The 13011-nt window shown below is 46.6% G+C and overlaps 1 protein-coding gene across 8 annotated transcripts in view; it reads left to right on the top strand.

Annotated features, from left to right (window-relative positions):
* The window catches only part of ctnnd2 (catenin delta 2), a 1121748-nt gene that overhangs the window by 924843 nt on the left and 183894 nt on the right, over positions 1-13011 (top strand). For all 8 annotated transcript variants that reach the window (XM_033017096.1, XM_033017092.1, XM_033017086.1 and 5 more), the window contains one exon: positions 190-403. In XM_033017096.1, the coding sequence (XP_032872987.1) occupies positions 190-403 (214 nt within the window). The remainder of the gene's footprint in view (positions 1-189; positions 404-13011) is intronic.

Below are 13011 nucleotides of genomic sequence, written 5' to 3'. Positions count from 1 at the left end.
GCACCTATTTTCTATGTTTCTATATAAAAACTGTTTTTATGTCTGGCTGTGGCAGCTTTGACAGTCCGGAGTCGCCTTCCAGAGGGAAGTGATTCAAAGAGTTTGTGGTAGGATTCCGTTATGTTAGAGACATTAATTTGTTGCAACAGGATTAATCACCAGTTTCTAACAAGTAAACTAATCTTCTAGATAAGAAGACAAGGTGGAATCCAGTTGCTGGTAGACCTGTTGGACCATCGGATGCAAGAAGTGCATCGCAGTGCCTGTGGAGCCCTGAGGAATCTGGTGTATGGAAAGGCAAACGATGACAACAAAATCGCCTTGAAAAACTGTGGCGGGATCCCAGGGTTGGTGCGACTCCTACGGAAGACTCCTGACGTGGAGATCAGGGAACTGGTTACAGGTAGGATTCACTTTCTCTTCTGTACTCTATACTTGCACTCTTCACAAAGCCCCCTTTCCCCCATCTGAAACTGGTTCAGGATAAAACCCATTTGGATGTTCCATCAGACTTGTCATTCCTACTTGTGTAATGAGGACTTTAATGGCTGGATGTCAGGAGACACGAGACTACAGGTGCTGGAATACGGAACAGAAACAAATATTTAGTGGAACTCAGTGGATCAAGCAGCATCTGTGGAGGCAAGGGGATGGTCAACACTTCAGGTCAAGGCCACAACTGATACAGGATCTCAAACGGAAAGGTTGACCATCTCCTTTCCTCCATATATGCTTGATCTATTTAGTTCTTCCAGCAGTTTGATTTTTGCATCCAATAGATGTACTTGATATTATGGAAGATTATGACAAATAAGATCTCTGATTGACTTTGGGGAAAAATGAAAGTCCACTTCCCTCTTCCAGCTCACTCTGTTCTGTTTAAAAGTGGCAGGATATCATTGTGGGTGGTGCCAAAATTAGAATGAGGGTAAAAGTAAGTAAGTAAGTTTATTGGCCAAGTATTCACATACAAGGAATTTGCCTTGGTGCTCCGCCCACAAGTAACAGCATGACATACAATGACAGTTACGAATGACTCAGAAAACACTAAACATTCATAATAATAAAACATTAATGATAAAACACCATTGATCAAGCATGTGAACCAACAAAATACCAGATCAAAGGGAGGCTACAGATTTTTGGCTGTTAAGTAGTGCAGCTACTCGTGGATAAAAATTGTTTTTATGTCTGGCTGTGGCAGCTTTGACAGTCTGGAGTCGCATTCCAGAGGGAAGTGATTCAATGAGTTTGTGGCCAGGGTGAGAGGGGTCAGAGATGATCTTGCCTGTAAAACACAGAACCTGCCACAATTTCCTTGCATAATCTGGTTGAGATGTACCACAAAATGGGCCATATGGGAATAAAATCAGGAAGCACTTCAGACAAAAAACAATTGCAACAAGCTTCTCCCAAAAGACTGGGTGGGACAATTACAGCTTGCTAGGCTGAAATCGACAACATTTTGAGGGAGTGTTGTAATACCTCGATTAATGCTCTAGATATGTTGCTAGAAAATGGAACGCTAAATGAAGCGCCCAACAGGGCATTGTAACATGGCAAAAATGGAGATGTGATCCTGATAAGTTATTTTTAATTAACCTACTAGACTAAGTGGGCCCTTTCACACGTGAGACCTGTCCCCCAACACAACCCCCCCCCCCCCATGCAATATTCCACCACTCACCCGTTCCCCCAATGCAACTTGTCCCCCCAACGCAATATTCCACCACTCACCCATAGCCCCCAACTGCGCAGGCGCGGCTCATTTCCCCTCATCCCCCAGCACTCCCTCCCCCTCCTCATCACCCTCCCTCTTCTTTCCCCTCTCCTCCTCCTCCTCCCCAATCCCTCCCTCACCTCTCCCTCCCTCTCATTTCCCCTACCCTCAGTCACTCCCTCCCTCCCTCCCTCCCTCCATAACTCATCTCCCCTCCCTACCTCCCTCCTATCCCTATATCCCCCACTCCTCGCCTCCCCTATCGCAGTTCCTTCCTCCACAGGTCATTCGTTGTTATCTGTGGTTTAGATCCCGTTGTCTTGACGATTGGACCAGTTTGCATCGCGCGCGCGCGTGTGTGTGTGTGTGTGTGTGTGTGTGTGTGTGTGTGTGTGTGTGTGTCTCTCTCTCTCTCTCTCTCTCTCTCTCTCTCTCTCTCTCTCTCTCTCTCTCTCTCTCTCTCTCTCAAACTCTGGGCAAACTGCTTGGCCACCCTGCAACCTGACTCTCTCTCCCTCTGCCCACTGCGGCTCAGCCGCCACTCGGCCCATCCCCGCCCGTCTAGTTGCCTGCCTGCTTGCTGCCGCCGCCGGGGGGAGGGGGGAGAATGGAGTCGGTGTTCGTCACGGTGGGCACCACGAGTTTCGATGAGCAGGTGGAGAAGTTCTCCGAAAAGGCCGTGAGGGGTGAGGGAGAGAGAGACGAGACCAGGGCCTCCACTGAACCCCCCTCGCGGCCACTGCTGGTGGTCGGGGGAGACGATAGACAAGATACTGTGAGGAGGGGAGAGAGGAGTTTGTGAGTGAGGCAGGACAGGTCACCGCCAGTGGGGCAGGAAGGGGCGTCGCCATCCCGGCCGTGGCATTGACTGACAGGAGAAGAGACCAATCTGCGTGGCGCTGACTCTACGAATCTGCGCAGCGCGGTTTTTATGATTTTTAAACCTTGATAACTTTTACAATATATCATCGATCGGAACGTAACTTGTTGCACTCGCAGCACAGGAGAACGATGAGTAACCTGGCGAAGAATCGTAGCGCCATCGCATACCGTTTTTGCGCAAATTGAAAAACCCCCGCAAACATGAAGAGCACAAGATCAGACTTTTAGTTATGTAAAGATAGATTGCTAACTCACTTGTTAGACTGGACACTACTCCACAATGTTTACTCCAGATGTTTACCCGTTTATACCACTTCTATTCCAGTATAAAAAGAGATGTGAAATGACCCAATTCATTCCTCCATCTCACTCCTGGTTAGGCACCCTATCAAAACCATCATCCTTGATCCGACTTTGCTGGCTTTACCTTGCACTTAACGTTATTCCCTTATCATGTAGCCATCAGGCTATTAAACTTGGCTCGGACAAAACTCTGAACACTAATAGCCCATTATCTGTTATTTGCATTTGATCAGTTTATTTATTCATGTGTGTATATATTTATATAATGGTATATGGACACACTGATCTGTTTTGTAGTAAATGCCTACTATGTTCTGTTGTGCTGAAGCAAAGCAAGAATTTCATTGTCCTATCAGGGACACACGACAATAAACTCACTTGACTCTTGACTTGACTTGACTCTTGATGTAGCAGTAAGCGGCTTGATTGTAATCATGTATTGTCTTTCTGCTGACTGGATAGCACGCAACAAAACCTTCACTGTGAGGAGGAGATTCGCTGTGATGGATGTTTGTGTAAATTGTGTTGTGTCTTGGTTCTTCTTCTTGTTTGTATGACTGCAGAAACCAAATTTCGTTTGAACTTCTAGGTTCAAATGACAACAAATAAAATCTAATCTAATCTAATCTAATAATCTTGCAATGGACAAACCAGGACTGAAATGTTCGCCCATCAAAACAGCGATGCTCTTGTCCAGAACTCATGCTTGTCCCTCACCCGCATCTTCACCGACTACCATTGACTGTCAATCGCACAATCATGTCTTTCCACTGAAAAATGGTGGGAGCAATAAATTCTACTGCTGCAAACCTATGTAGCCTATGTAAACACTGCCCAGTCCATCATCGGCTCTGACCTCCCTTCTATCGAGCGGATCTATCGCAGTTGCTGCCTCAAAAAGGCTGGCAGCATCATCAAAGACCCACACCATCCTGGCCACACACTCATCTCCCTGCTACCTTCAGATAGAAGGTACAGGAGCCTGAAGACTGCAACAACCAGGTTCAGAAATAGCTACTTCCCCACAGCCATCAGCTATTAAACCTGGCTCGGACAAAACTCTGAACATTAATAACCCATTATCTGTTATTTGCACTTTATCAATTTATTTATCCATGTATATATTTATACAATGGTACATGGACACACTGATCTGTTTTGTAGTCAATGCCTACTATATTCTGTTGTGCTGAAGCAAAGCAAGAATTTCATTGTCCTATTAGGGACACATGACAATAAACTCTCTTGAATCTTGAGATCAATATCAAAAAGTAGTTACCCGTTTGAAAATGAGAAATTGTCAAGGATTTGAGGGACAAGCAAGGGGGATGCAGGATTAGACCACATAGGGTGTGTGAAGGAAAGGACTGGTAAATGCCCAGTTGTTGGGCCGATGCTGCGACGTGAAACTACTTCTCTATTTTGGATTTTATTTAAAGGTCTCAGGGTTAGCTTTAAAAGTGCCAACTGCATGCAGCTATTCAGCATATCCATCCATTCGTAAGGTACTGTCACTAATGAAAGGTGAAGAAAGGCAATTTATTCCTTGGCAAGGGTCGCCAGTCCGTCAACATTAGAGATGACAGATCTGCTGGCACTCGACAGAATGCGAGCTGAAGGATGGCTAATGCGGGTAGGGCTCAGCTCGGTGAATAGCACCTAGTTAGTTGCTGGCAGAAGATAGTTATGTCTTTTGTCTGGGCCTGGATGGTGCAGACTGCAGGTTCTGTCTACAGCACCTTCAATCTGTTAGGCAGTATAATTAGATGCCTGCCAAACCTGCTGGAGAGGCACTGTGCAACAGTGGGAAGTTTTCATTGGCAAGGTACCCCACAGAGTGGCAGACTTAATAATATGACAGTACTAGTCATGACATATTTACTCATCTCTTTGTTTCACTGTCAAAACATGTAGCCCGAGGGAGTTGTTTGCATGCTTATGATGAATAAGATATTAGCACAGCCAGTACACATGTTGTTGCTCAGGTTAGCTTGCCGGGGGTTTATTTTTCCGCAGTTATTAACAGCAATAACTGTCCGTTATTGCAAAGCTGGATTATTGAACTGTGCTTTGCAGACACTATACTCCATGGCAAGCGTTGCAGCTTTAGAGGTCTTCACCAGCTTGCTGAGAACTAAAACCAAAACAGTTCGCAGGTTGGAAATGTGGCTGCAAACTGAGTTCCCACATGGCAGAAAATGCCTGCAGAAGTGGGTTGTCCCATGGGAATAGATAGTCTGGAGAAGCATTTTACATTTTGTTTTTGGCATCCTTAATAACAGGCCTGAAAGTAACAAATGTTGCCCCAGCCTATCTCAGGCTGATAATGATGTTCCTTCCAAGGATTTCACCGCAGGCCAGGTTTTCCCCGTCTCCGCCGCATCTGCTCCCAAGATGAGGTGTTCCACACTAGGATATCCCAGATATCCTCATTCTTAAGGGTTTCGCCCTTCTGTCATAGATGAGGCCCTCATTCATGTCTCCTCTATGCCCCATAGTTCTATTCATGCCCCCTCCCCCCAGACACAATGTGGACAATGTGTTCCCCAGGTTCTCACCTTTCACCCCACCAGCGGCTCGCCTGCAGTCTGCCTGTCTCTCTTCCCGAAACTTTGCCTATTTCCTTCGCTCCATAGATGCTGCTGCACCCGCTGAGTTTCTCCAGCATTTTTGTGTACCTTCGATTTCCCAGCATCTGCAGTTCCTTCTAAAACAACTCTCTTCCTTCTTTGTCTTATTGTTAGCGTTAGATGTATGTAATAGTCTATTTTCGCTGTGTATTATGGGGGGGGGGGGGGGGGGGGGGTATTAAAAAAAAATCTCTTCAATGGACATGCAACTTTTTTTTGTGTGGTATCTCCGTTTGCCCTGGGGCCCAACATCAAGGGGTTGGCAGGCCTCCAGCTAGGGTTGACCTTGATGGCTCCGGTCGCAGAGCCTGTGGACTTACCATTGCGGAGCCAGCTGACTTTCGGAGGCTGTGGTGGCGCTGCGATACGGCTGCGACTCGACTTCGGAGGCTTCGTGGACTGTAACTTCGGGAGCTCGCAGGTCCCTGGTTGGCGACTGACTTTTCGGGAGCTCCAGCCACAGCAGCAACTTCGTCCGCCCCGAATGGCAAGGCTCGAATCGGCCCGTTCGCAAGACCTGTCGTCGCCCGGCGCGCCTCGACTGCGGGATCTTCAATCGCCTGGCGGGGGCTTCAATATCGATCGCCTCGATCGCATCAACGCAGCAGTTTTTGGAGAAGAAGCAAGAAAGAGATAAGAATTTTTTTTACCTTCCATCACAGTGAGGACGTGTCTGGAGGAGAGTCTGTGATGGATGTTTGTGTTAAATATGTAATTGTATGTTTTAGTTGTTTTTTATTGTTATGACAGTATGGTAACGATATCTCGTTCAAAGTTATTTTTGAATGACAAATAAATGCAATCAATCATTCAGACTTTGCATCCAACATATCCTCCGACATTTCTGTCATCTCCTAAGGGATCCCACCACTAATCACATCTTCCCATCTCCACCCCTTTCCTCCCTCTGCCGGGACCGCAACTCCTTGGTTCACTCTTCCCTTCCCACCCAAATCACCGCTTCTCCAGGTACTTTCACCTGCAATTGCAGGAGACACCACACCTGTCCTTGCACCTCCTCCCTCGACTCCATCCAGGGCCCCCGACAGTCCTTTCCGATTAGACAGAGATTCACAAGCCCCTCCTCCAACCTCATCTACTACATTCGGTATTTCCGATGTGGGATCTTGTACATCGGTGAGGGTGAACGTGGACTCGGTGACCGTTTCACTGAACATGCTCGGTCTGCCTCAGCCTACAGTATCTCGCAGTCACCAACCACTTCAATTCCCCCTCCCATTCCCATACTGACCATTCAGCCCTGGGCCGGCCCATTGTCATAGTGAGGCCACTCGCTAATTAGGGGAACAGCACCTCATATTTTGCTTGGCTAGCTTACAACCCGGTAGTATGAACTTTGAATCCTCTAATTTTACGCAACTTCTATGTACAGTGGCACAGTTGGTAGAGCTGCTGCCTCACAGATCCAGAATCCCGGGTTCGATCCTGGCCTCAGGTGCTGTCTGCTCACAGTTTTACACCTTATCCCCGTGCTGCTGGGTGCCTGTTCGGCTTCCTCCCACATCCCAAAGACGTGCGTTTGTTGGTTAATTGGTTTCTGGAAGTTTCCCCTATTGTGTTGGGAGTGTATGATAACATGGGATGTCATTGAGCTAGCATGAAAGGGTGGTTGATGGATGGCACAGACTAGGTGGGCCGAAGGGCCTATTTCCATGCTGTATCTCCAAACCTAAAAAAGAAATTAGCATCTGCCATAATAGAAATCCTTCTTCAACCTCAGGAAGGCCTTGGACTTCATCAATCAGGACGCTTTGTGGAACCCATTTTTCAAAACAGCTGCCCACAGAAATATTTCTCCATTTACCATTTGCACCTTGATGGCGTGCAAGCCATCGACATGTTGACATTTAATATTATCATGCCGACTATGAATGGGCAATTAACGCACACTTGCTAGTGTTCAAACACAAATGTTTAAGTATGCTCACAAGAGCTCAAGGAACAATGAGTGAAGCTGGTGTCAGAACAAGGCCTGGAACAAAATCAGGTATGTCAGCATTGAACTGCAGATGCTGGTTTAAACCGAATGCTGGAGTAACTCAGCAGGACAGGCAGCATCTCTGGATAGAAGGAATGGGTGACGTTTCGGGTTGAGACACTTCTTCAGACATATAGCACCATTGTTATAGTATGTTGACTGTGTATAACCTCATTAAGCCTCTGAGGTAGGGCAATTCCCCCAGCATCCAAGCAGGTGGGTCACCTTTATTTATACTGCAATTGTGTCACAAAATGTGCATTACAAGAGGCGATTGTGACAAATGTATAATCTTGTGCATCATCTCAATGTGATCATGAGCCATGTTCACACTGCAGGCACTGGGAAAAGCCTGCGTTCCTTTCAACCTTCGATAAAGGGATTAAACAGGATGAGCCTTAGACTATTTATTGAAACAGCTTAGAGAAGAGACATAGGATACAAACTGAAAATCTAGCTTATTCTCATTTGTCAAGGATTAATTCTGAATAAGGTTTAGGCACTTCCGCTAATGTGCACAAGAGATTGATTCTTTAATCGAGGGCCAATAAAGCAAATGCATTTTTATATTCTGATAATGTTCAGAATACAATTGACCTTTAAAATAATTGTGTGGTGCAGTGGCGCAGCTTGTAGAGTTACTGCCTCGCATCACCAGAGAGCTGGGTTCAATCTGGCCATGGGTACTATCTGTATGGAGTTTGCACGCACACCCTGTGACTGCCTGGGTTTCCCCCTCCCCCACATATCATAGATGTGCGGGTTTGTCGCTTAATGGACCTCCGTAAAACTGCCCATAGATATGCTCTCACCAGGGTCTCTTCTATACCCCGTAACTCTGCTCTCACTCCCCATCCCCCCCAAGGGCAGAGTCCCCCTTGTCCTTACCTTCCACATTACCAGCCGCCACGTACATCAAATAATCATCCAACATTTTCGCCACCTCCAACGTGACCCCACCACTGGCCACATCTTCCCATCTCCCCCCCTGTCTGTTTTCCACAGAGACCGCTCCCTCCGTAACTCCCTGGTCAATTCGGCCCTTCCCACCCGAACCACCCCCTCTCCTGGCACTTTCCCTTGCAACCGCAGGAAATGCTACACTTGTCGCTTTACCTCCCCCCCTTGACTCCATTCAAGGACCCAAGCAGTCTTTCCAGGTGTGACAGAGGCTCACCTGCACCTCCTCCAACCTCATCTATTGCATCCGCTGCTCTAGATGTCAGCTGATCTACATCGGTGAGACCAAGCGTAGGCTTGGTGATCGCTTCACCCAACACCTTCACTCGGTTCGCAATAACCAACCTGATCTCCCAGTGACTCAGCACTTCAACTCCCCCTCCCATTCCGAATATGATCTTTGGGTCCTGGGCCTCCTCCATGGTCCATGGCTCCACCGTAAATTTGAGGAGTAGCACCTCATATTTCGCTTGGGTAGATGACACCCCAGCGGTATGAACATTGACTTCTCCAATTTCAGGTAGTCCCTGCTTTCTCCTTCTTTCCCCTCCCATTCCCAGCTCTCCCACAGCCCACTGTCTCCGTCTCTTCCTTCCTTCTTCCCACCACCCCCCCCTCTCACTCTCACATCAGTCTGAAGAAGGGTCTCCACCCGAAACGTCACCACTTCGCTCCCTAGATGCTGCCTCACCCGCTGAGTTTCTCCAGCATTTTTTGTCTACCATAGATGTGCAGGTGTAGGTTAAATTGGCTGCTGTTAATTGCTTCTTTGTGTAGTATGAGTGAGAGAATAAGATTGCATTACATTAATGTGTAAACAGGTAGTTGATGCTCAGTGTGGACTCGTTGACACAAAGGGGCTGTTTCTCTCTGTGTGCCTCAGATTTCTAAACTGTTCTAAACTGTGGAGGGAGTTGGAATTAGCTCTTAGGGCTAACGGAATCAAGGGATATGGGGAAAAAGCAGGAGCGGGGTACTGATTTTGGATGATCAGCAGTGATCATATTGCTGGCCTACTACCTATTTTTTTCTATGTTTCCGGTGCCTTCTGAACCCTGCCTTATAAGGGTGATGCAATGGAAGAAGGCAGTGACAAGAATGCATTTGAATAAGTGCCACATGAAAGATTAATGAGCAAGACCACCTGGCTGTGTGGTGTAACACAGTGGCATTATAAAAGAAGAGCAAGCCTGGAACACCACTGGTTGAGCTCTCCATGTCTGTGTGGAGTTTTCCTGGGTCATCCAGATTCCTTCCACATCCCATAGACATGCAGTTTCGGGACTTGGTCAGTTGGCAGCGGAAAATTGCACTCGCATTAGTCGATGGTAGAATCTTGAAAAAACACTCAGCGAGTGATGGGCATATGGAACGAGCTGTTAGATGAGGTGGTTGAGGTAGGTATTGTAACAGTATTTAAGCCACTTTGCCAGTTATATGGATTTGAAAGGTTTAGAGGGATATGGGCCAACCGCAAGAAAATAGGACTGACTTACATGGGTCACCTTGGTAAGCATGGACTAGATGGGCCAAAGGGCCTGTTTCCATGCTGCTTGACTCCATGACTATGATTCTAAATTGTTGACTGTAGGATAGGATATCGTATGGAGAAAAACTAGTGGGGGAATGAGATGGCTCTGTGAACTGCCAGAAAAACGATGGGTTGAAATGGCCTCCTGCTTTGAAAATGCTTGAAGAAATATGGTTAATTAACAGAAAGCTGGGATAAATGTGTAATTTTCAAATTAGCATTTGGTAACTAGTGTGATGGCACAAGAATCTGCGCTGGCATCCTCGTCTAATTTTAATCTATATTAATGATTTGGATGAAGGCTCTCTGTTGCAACAAATACCCTGTTAAATACTTTAATGAAGCTATTATTCGTTAAAGATTCAAGCTCAGTGACACAAGGTTACAATTCAGAAGTATAGTTAATTATCTCTGCATGCATTTGGAAAGTGTTTGATAGTTTTTTTGTATGGGCATTCTGCAGCTTAATGAATTCATACCAATTTACTTTGTGTGATAAACTTATAAAAATAAAGAGTTGCACATATAATGAGCTAGATGTCTTTTTTGCATACTTCTACATTTTTGAGTGTTGTAGAAAATAATTGAATCTGAAACCCAGTTGCAATATGTGTAGGAAGGAACTGCAGATGCTAGTTTAAACCATAGGTAGACACAGAAAGCTGGAGTAACTCAGCCGGTCAGACAGCATCTCTGGAGAAAACGTCACCAATTCCTTTTCTCCAGAGATGCTGTCTGACCCGTTGAGTTACACCAGCTTTTTGTGTCTTCCCAGTTGCAATATGTTGTGCATCTTTAAAAATTTGTTCTATGTCGGCTCTGTGTAGGACATCCATATGCACCCAGGCAAAATGAGTATATGCAGTGATGTCAACAGTCTCTGTTGCATATTTTAATATTCCATGAGCAAATTGATTAACACACCCAAGGCCTGTGGGGTGTACCAGCCACTCACACAGAACAGGCCCTAACCAGAGAGCCATGTTAAAATAGAATAGACACATTTAATCTGTATCCTGGGAATCGGATACATCAATACTTTGTCAGATTTTTATCTTGCTCTTTACTACCAACTGTCCCCAGCTCGTTCACTGCTGCTGTCATTCAAATACTCCCCTAAGTCCTAATATCAGTCTGATCATGTCCCTGACTCCATTCCTCACACACTTGATGGCATCTCTTTAGTCAAACAATTCCTGGCACTGAAACAATGGCACAAAAGGACAGTTTGACAGCATGCCATTTGAGAGAGTTGGCTATTTGTCTCAGTTGAGTCCCAACTAGGATAGTGCACAGGTAAGTGTGGCCAACAATCATGTAAGTAAGTAAGTAAGTATCCTTTATTGTCATTCAAACTTTTAGTTTGAACAAAATTACGTGCCTTGCAGTCATGCCAGAGAATAAAATAACAGAACACACGCTTAACACAGTTTAAAATCTACCACAGTGAGTTCACCAGACACCTCCTCACTGTGATGGAAGACAAAAGTCTTAAAGTCCTTGTCTCTTCCCTCCTTGTTCTCCCTCTGCGTTGAGGTGATCCAGGCCTCCGATGTTGGCCCCCCCCCCCCCCCCCGCCGGGTGATGGTAAGTCCCGCGGCCGAATCCGAGCTCCAGGAACGGGCCGGTTCAAACTCCGCGGCCCGGGGCGGACGAAGCTGCCACCCTTCAGTCCAGCGGACGAAGCTGTTGTTGCGGGAGCTCCGGAGAATCGGTCACCAACCTGGGACCTGCGAGCTCCCGATGTTGTCGTCCACTGGGCCCGCGGCCGAAGCCTCTGAGGCTCCGAAGTCGGGTCGCCGCCACCACAGCCCCGAAGTCGGCCAGCTTCGAGTTGGAAAGTCCCAGCTCTGCCTCCGGAGCCTCGAGGTCGGTCCTAGTTGGAGGCTGCCAGCTCCGCGATTAGGCCTCAGCGCAGACTGAGATGGAGACGGGGATAAGACAAAGAAAAGGTCGCATCCCCCTGAAGGAAGAGACTGAAACAAGTTTCACCCACCCCCCCACACATACTCAACTAGAAATAAACTAAAACATACGTCCCACAAGACAAAAGAGAATAAACATAAATAAAAAGACAGACGGACTGGAGGCGAGTCGCAGCTGCTTGGGCAACGCCACCAAAAGCTCCCATGATTATGTCCATGCAGATTTAGCAAGGGGCTAACCAGTCATTCAGTTTAGTTTATTGTCACGTGTACCGAGGTACAGTGAAAAGTTTTGTTGAGTGCCATCCATTCAGCGGAAAGAACATACATGATTACAATCGAGTCATTTGCAGTGTATTGATGCTTGAAAGCATTTGATAAGGTCCCACATAGGAGATTAGTGGGCAAAATTAGAGCACATGGTATTGGGGGTAGAGTGCTGACATGGATAGAAAATTGGTTGGCAGACAGGAAACAAAGAGTAGGGATTAATGGGTCCCTTTCAGAATGGCAGGCAATGACTAGTGGGGTACCGCAAGGCTCGGTGCTGGGACCGCCGCTATTTACAATATACATCAATGATTTAGATGAAGGGATTAAAAGTAACATTAGCAAATTTGTAGATGACACAAAGCCTGGTGGCAGTGTGAACTGTCAGGAGGATGCTATGAGGATGCAGGGTGACTTGGACAGGTTGGGTGAGTGGGCAGATGCATGGCAGATGAAGTTTAATGTGGATAAATGTGAGGTGGCAAAAACAGGAAGGCAAGTTATTATCTGAATGGTGTCAAGTTGGGAAAAGGGGAAGTACAACGAGATCTGGGGGTCCTTGTTCATCAGTCACTGAAAGTAAGCATGCAGGTACAGCAGGCAGTGAAGAAAGCTAATGGCATGTTGGCCTTCATAACAAGAGGAGTTGAGTATAGGAGCAAAGAGGTCCTTCTGCAGTTGTGTACAGGGCTCTCGTGAGACCACACCTGGAGTATTGTGTGCAGTTTTGGTCTCCAAATTTGAGGAAGGACTTTCTTGCTATTGAGGGAATGCAGCGTAGGTTCACGAGG

Source organism: Amblyraja radiata, chromosome 2, assembly GCF_010909765.2.
Source record: "Amblyraja radiata isolate CabotCenter1 chromosome 2, sAmbRad1.1.pri, whole genome shotgun sequence".
NCBI lineage: Eukaryota > Metazoa > Chordata > Chondrichthyes > Rajiformes > Rajidae > Amblyraja > Amblyraja radiata.
This window is presented reverse-complemented; position numbering and strand designations above follow the sequence as displayed.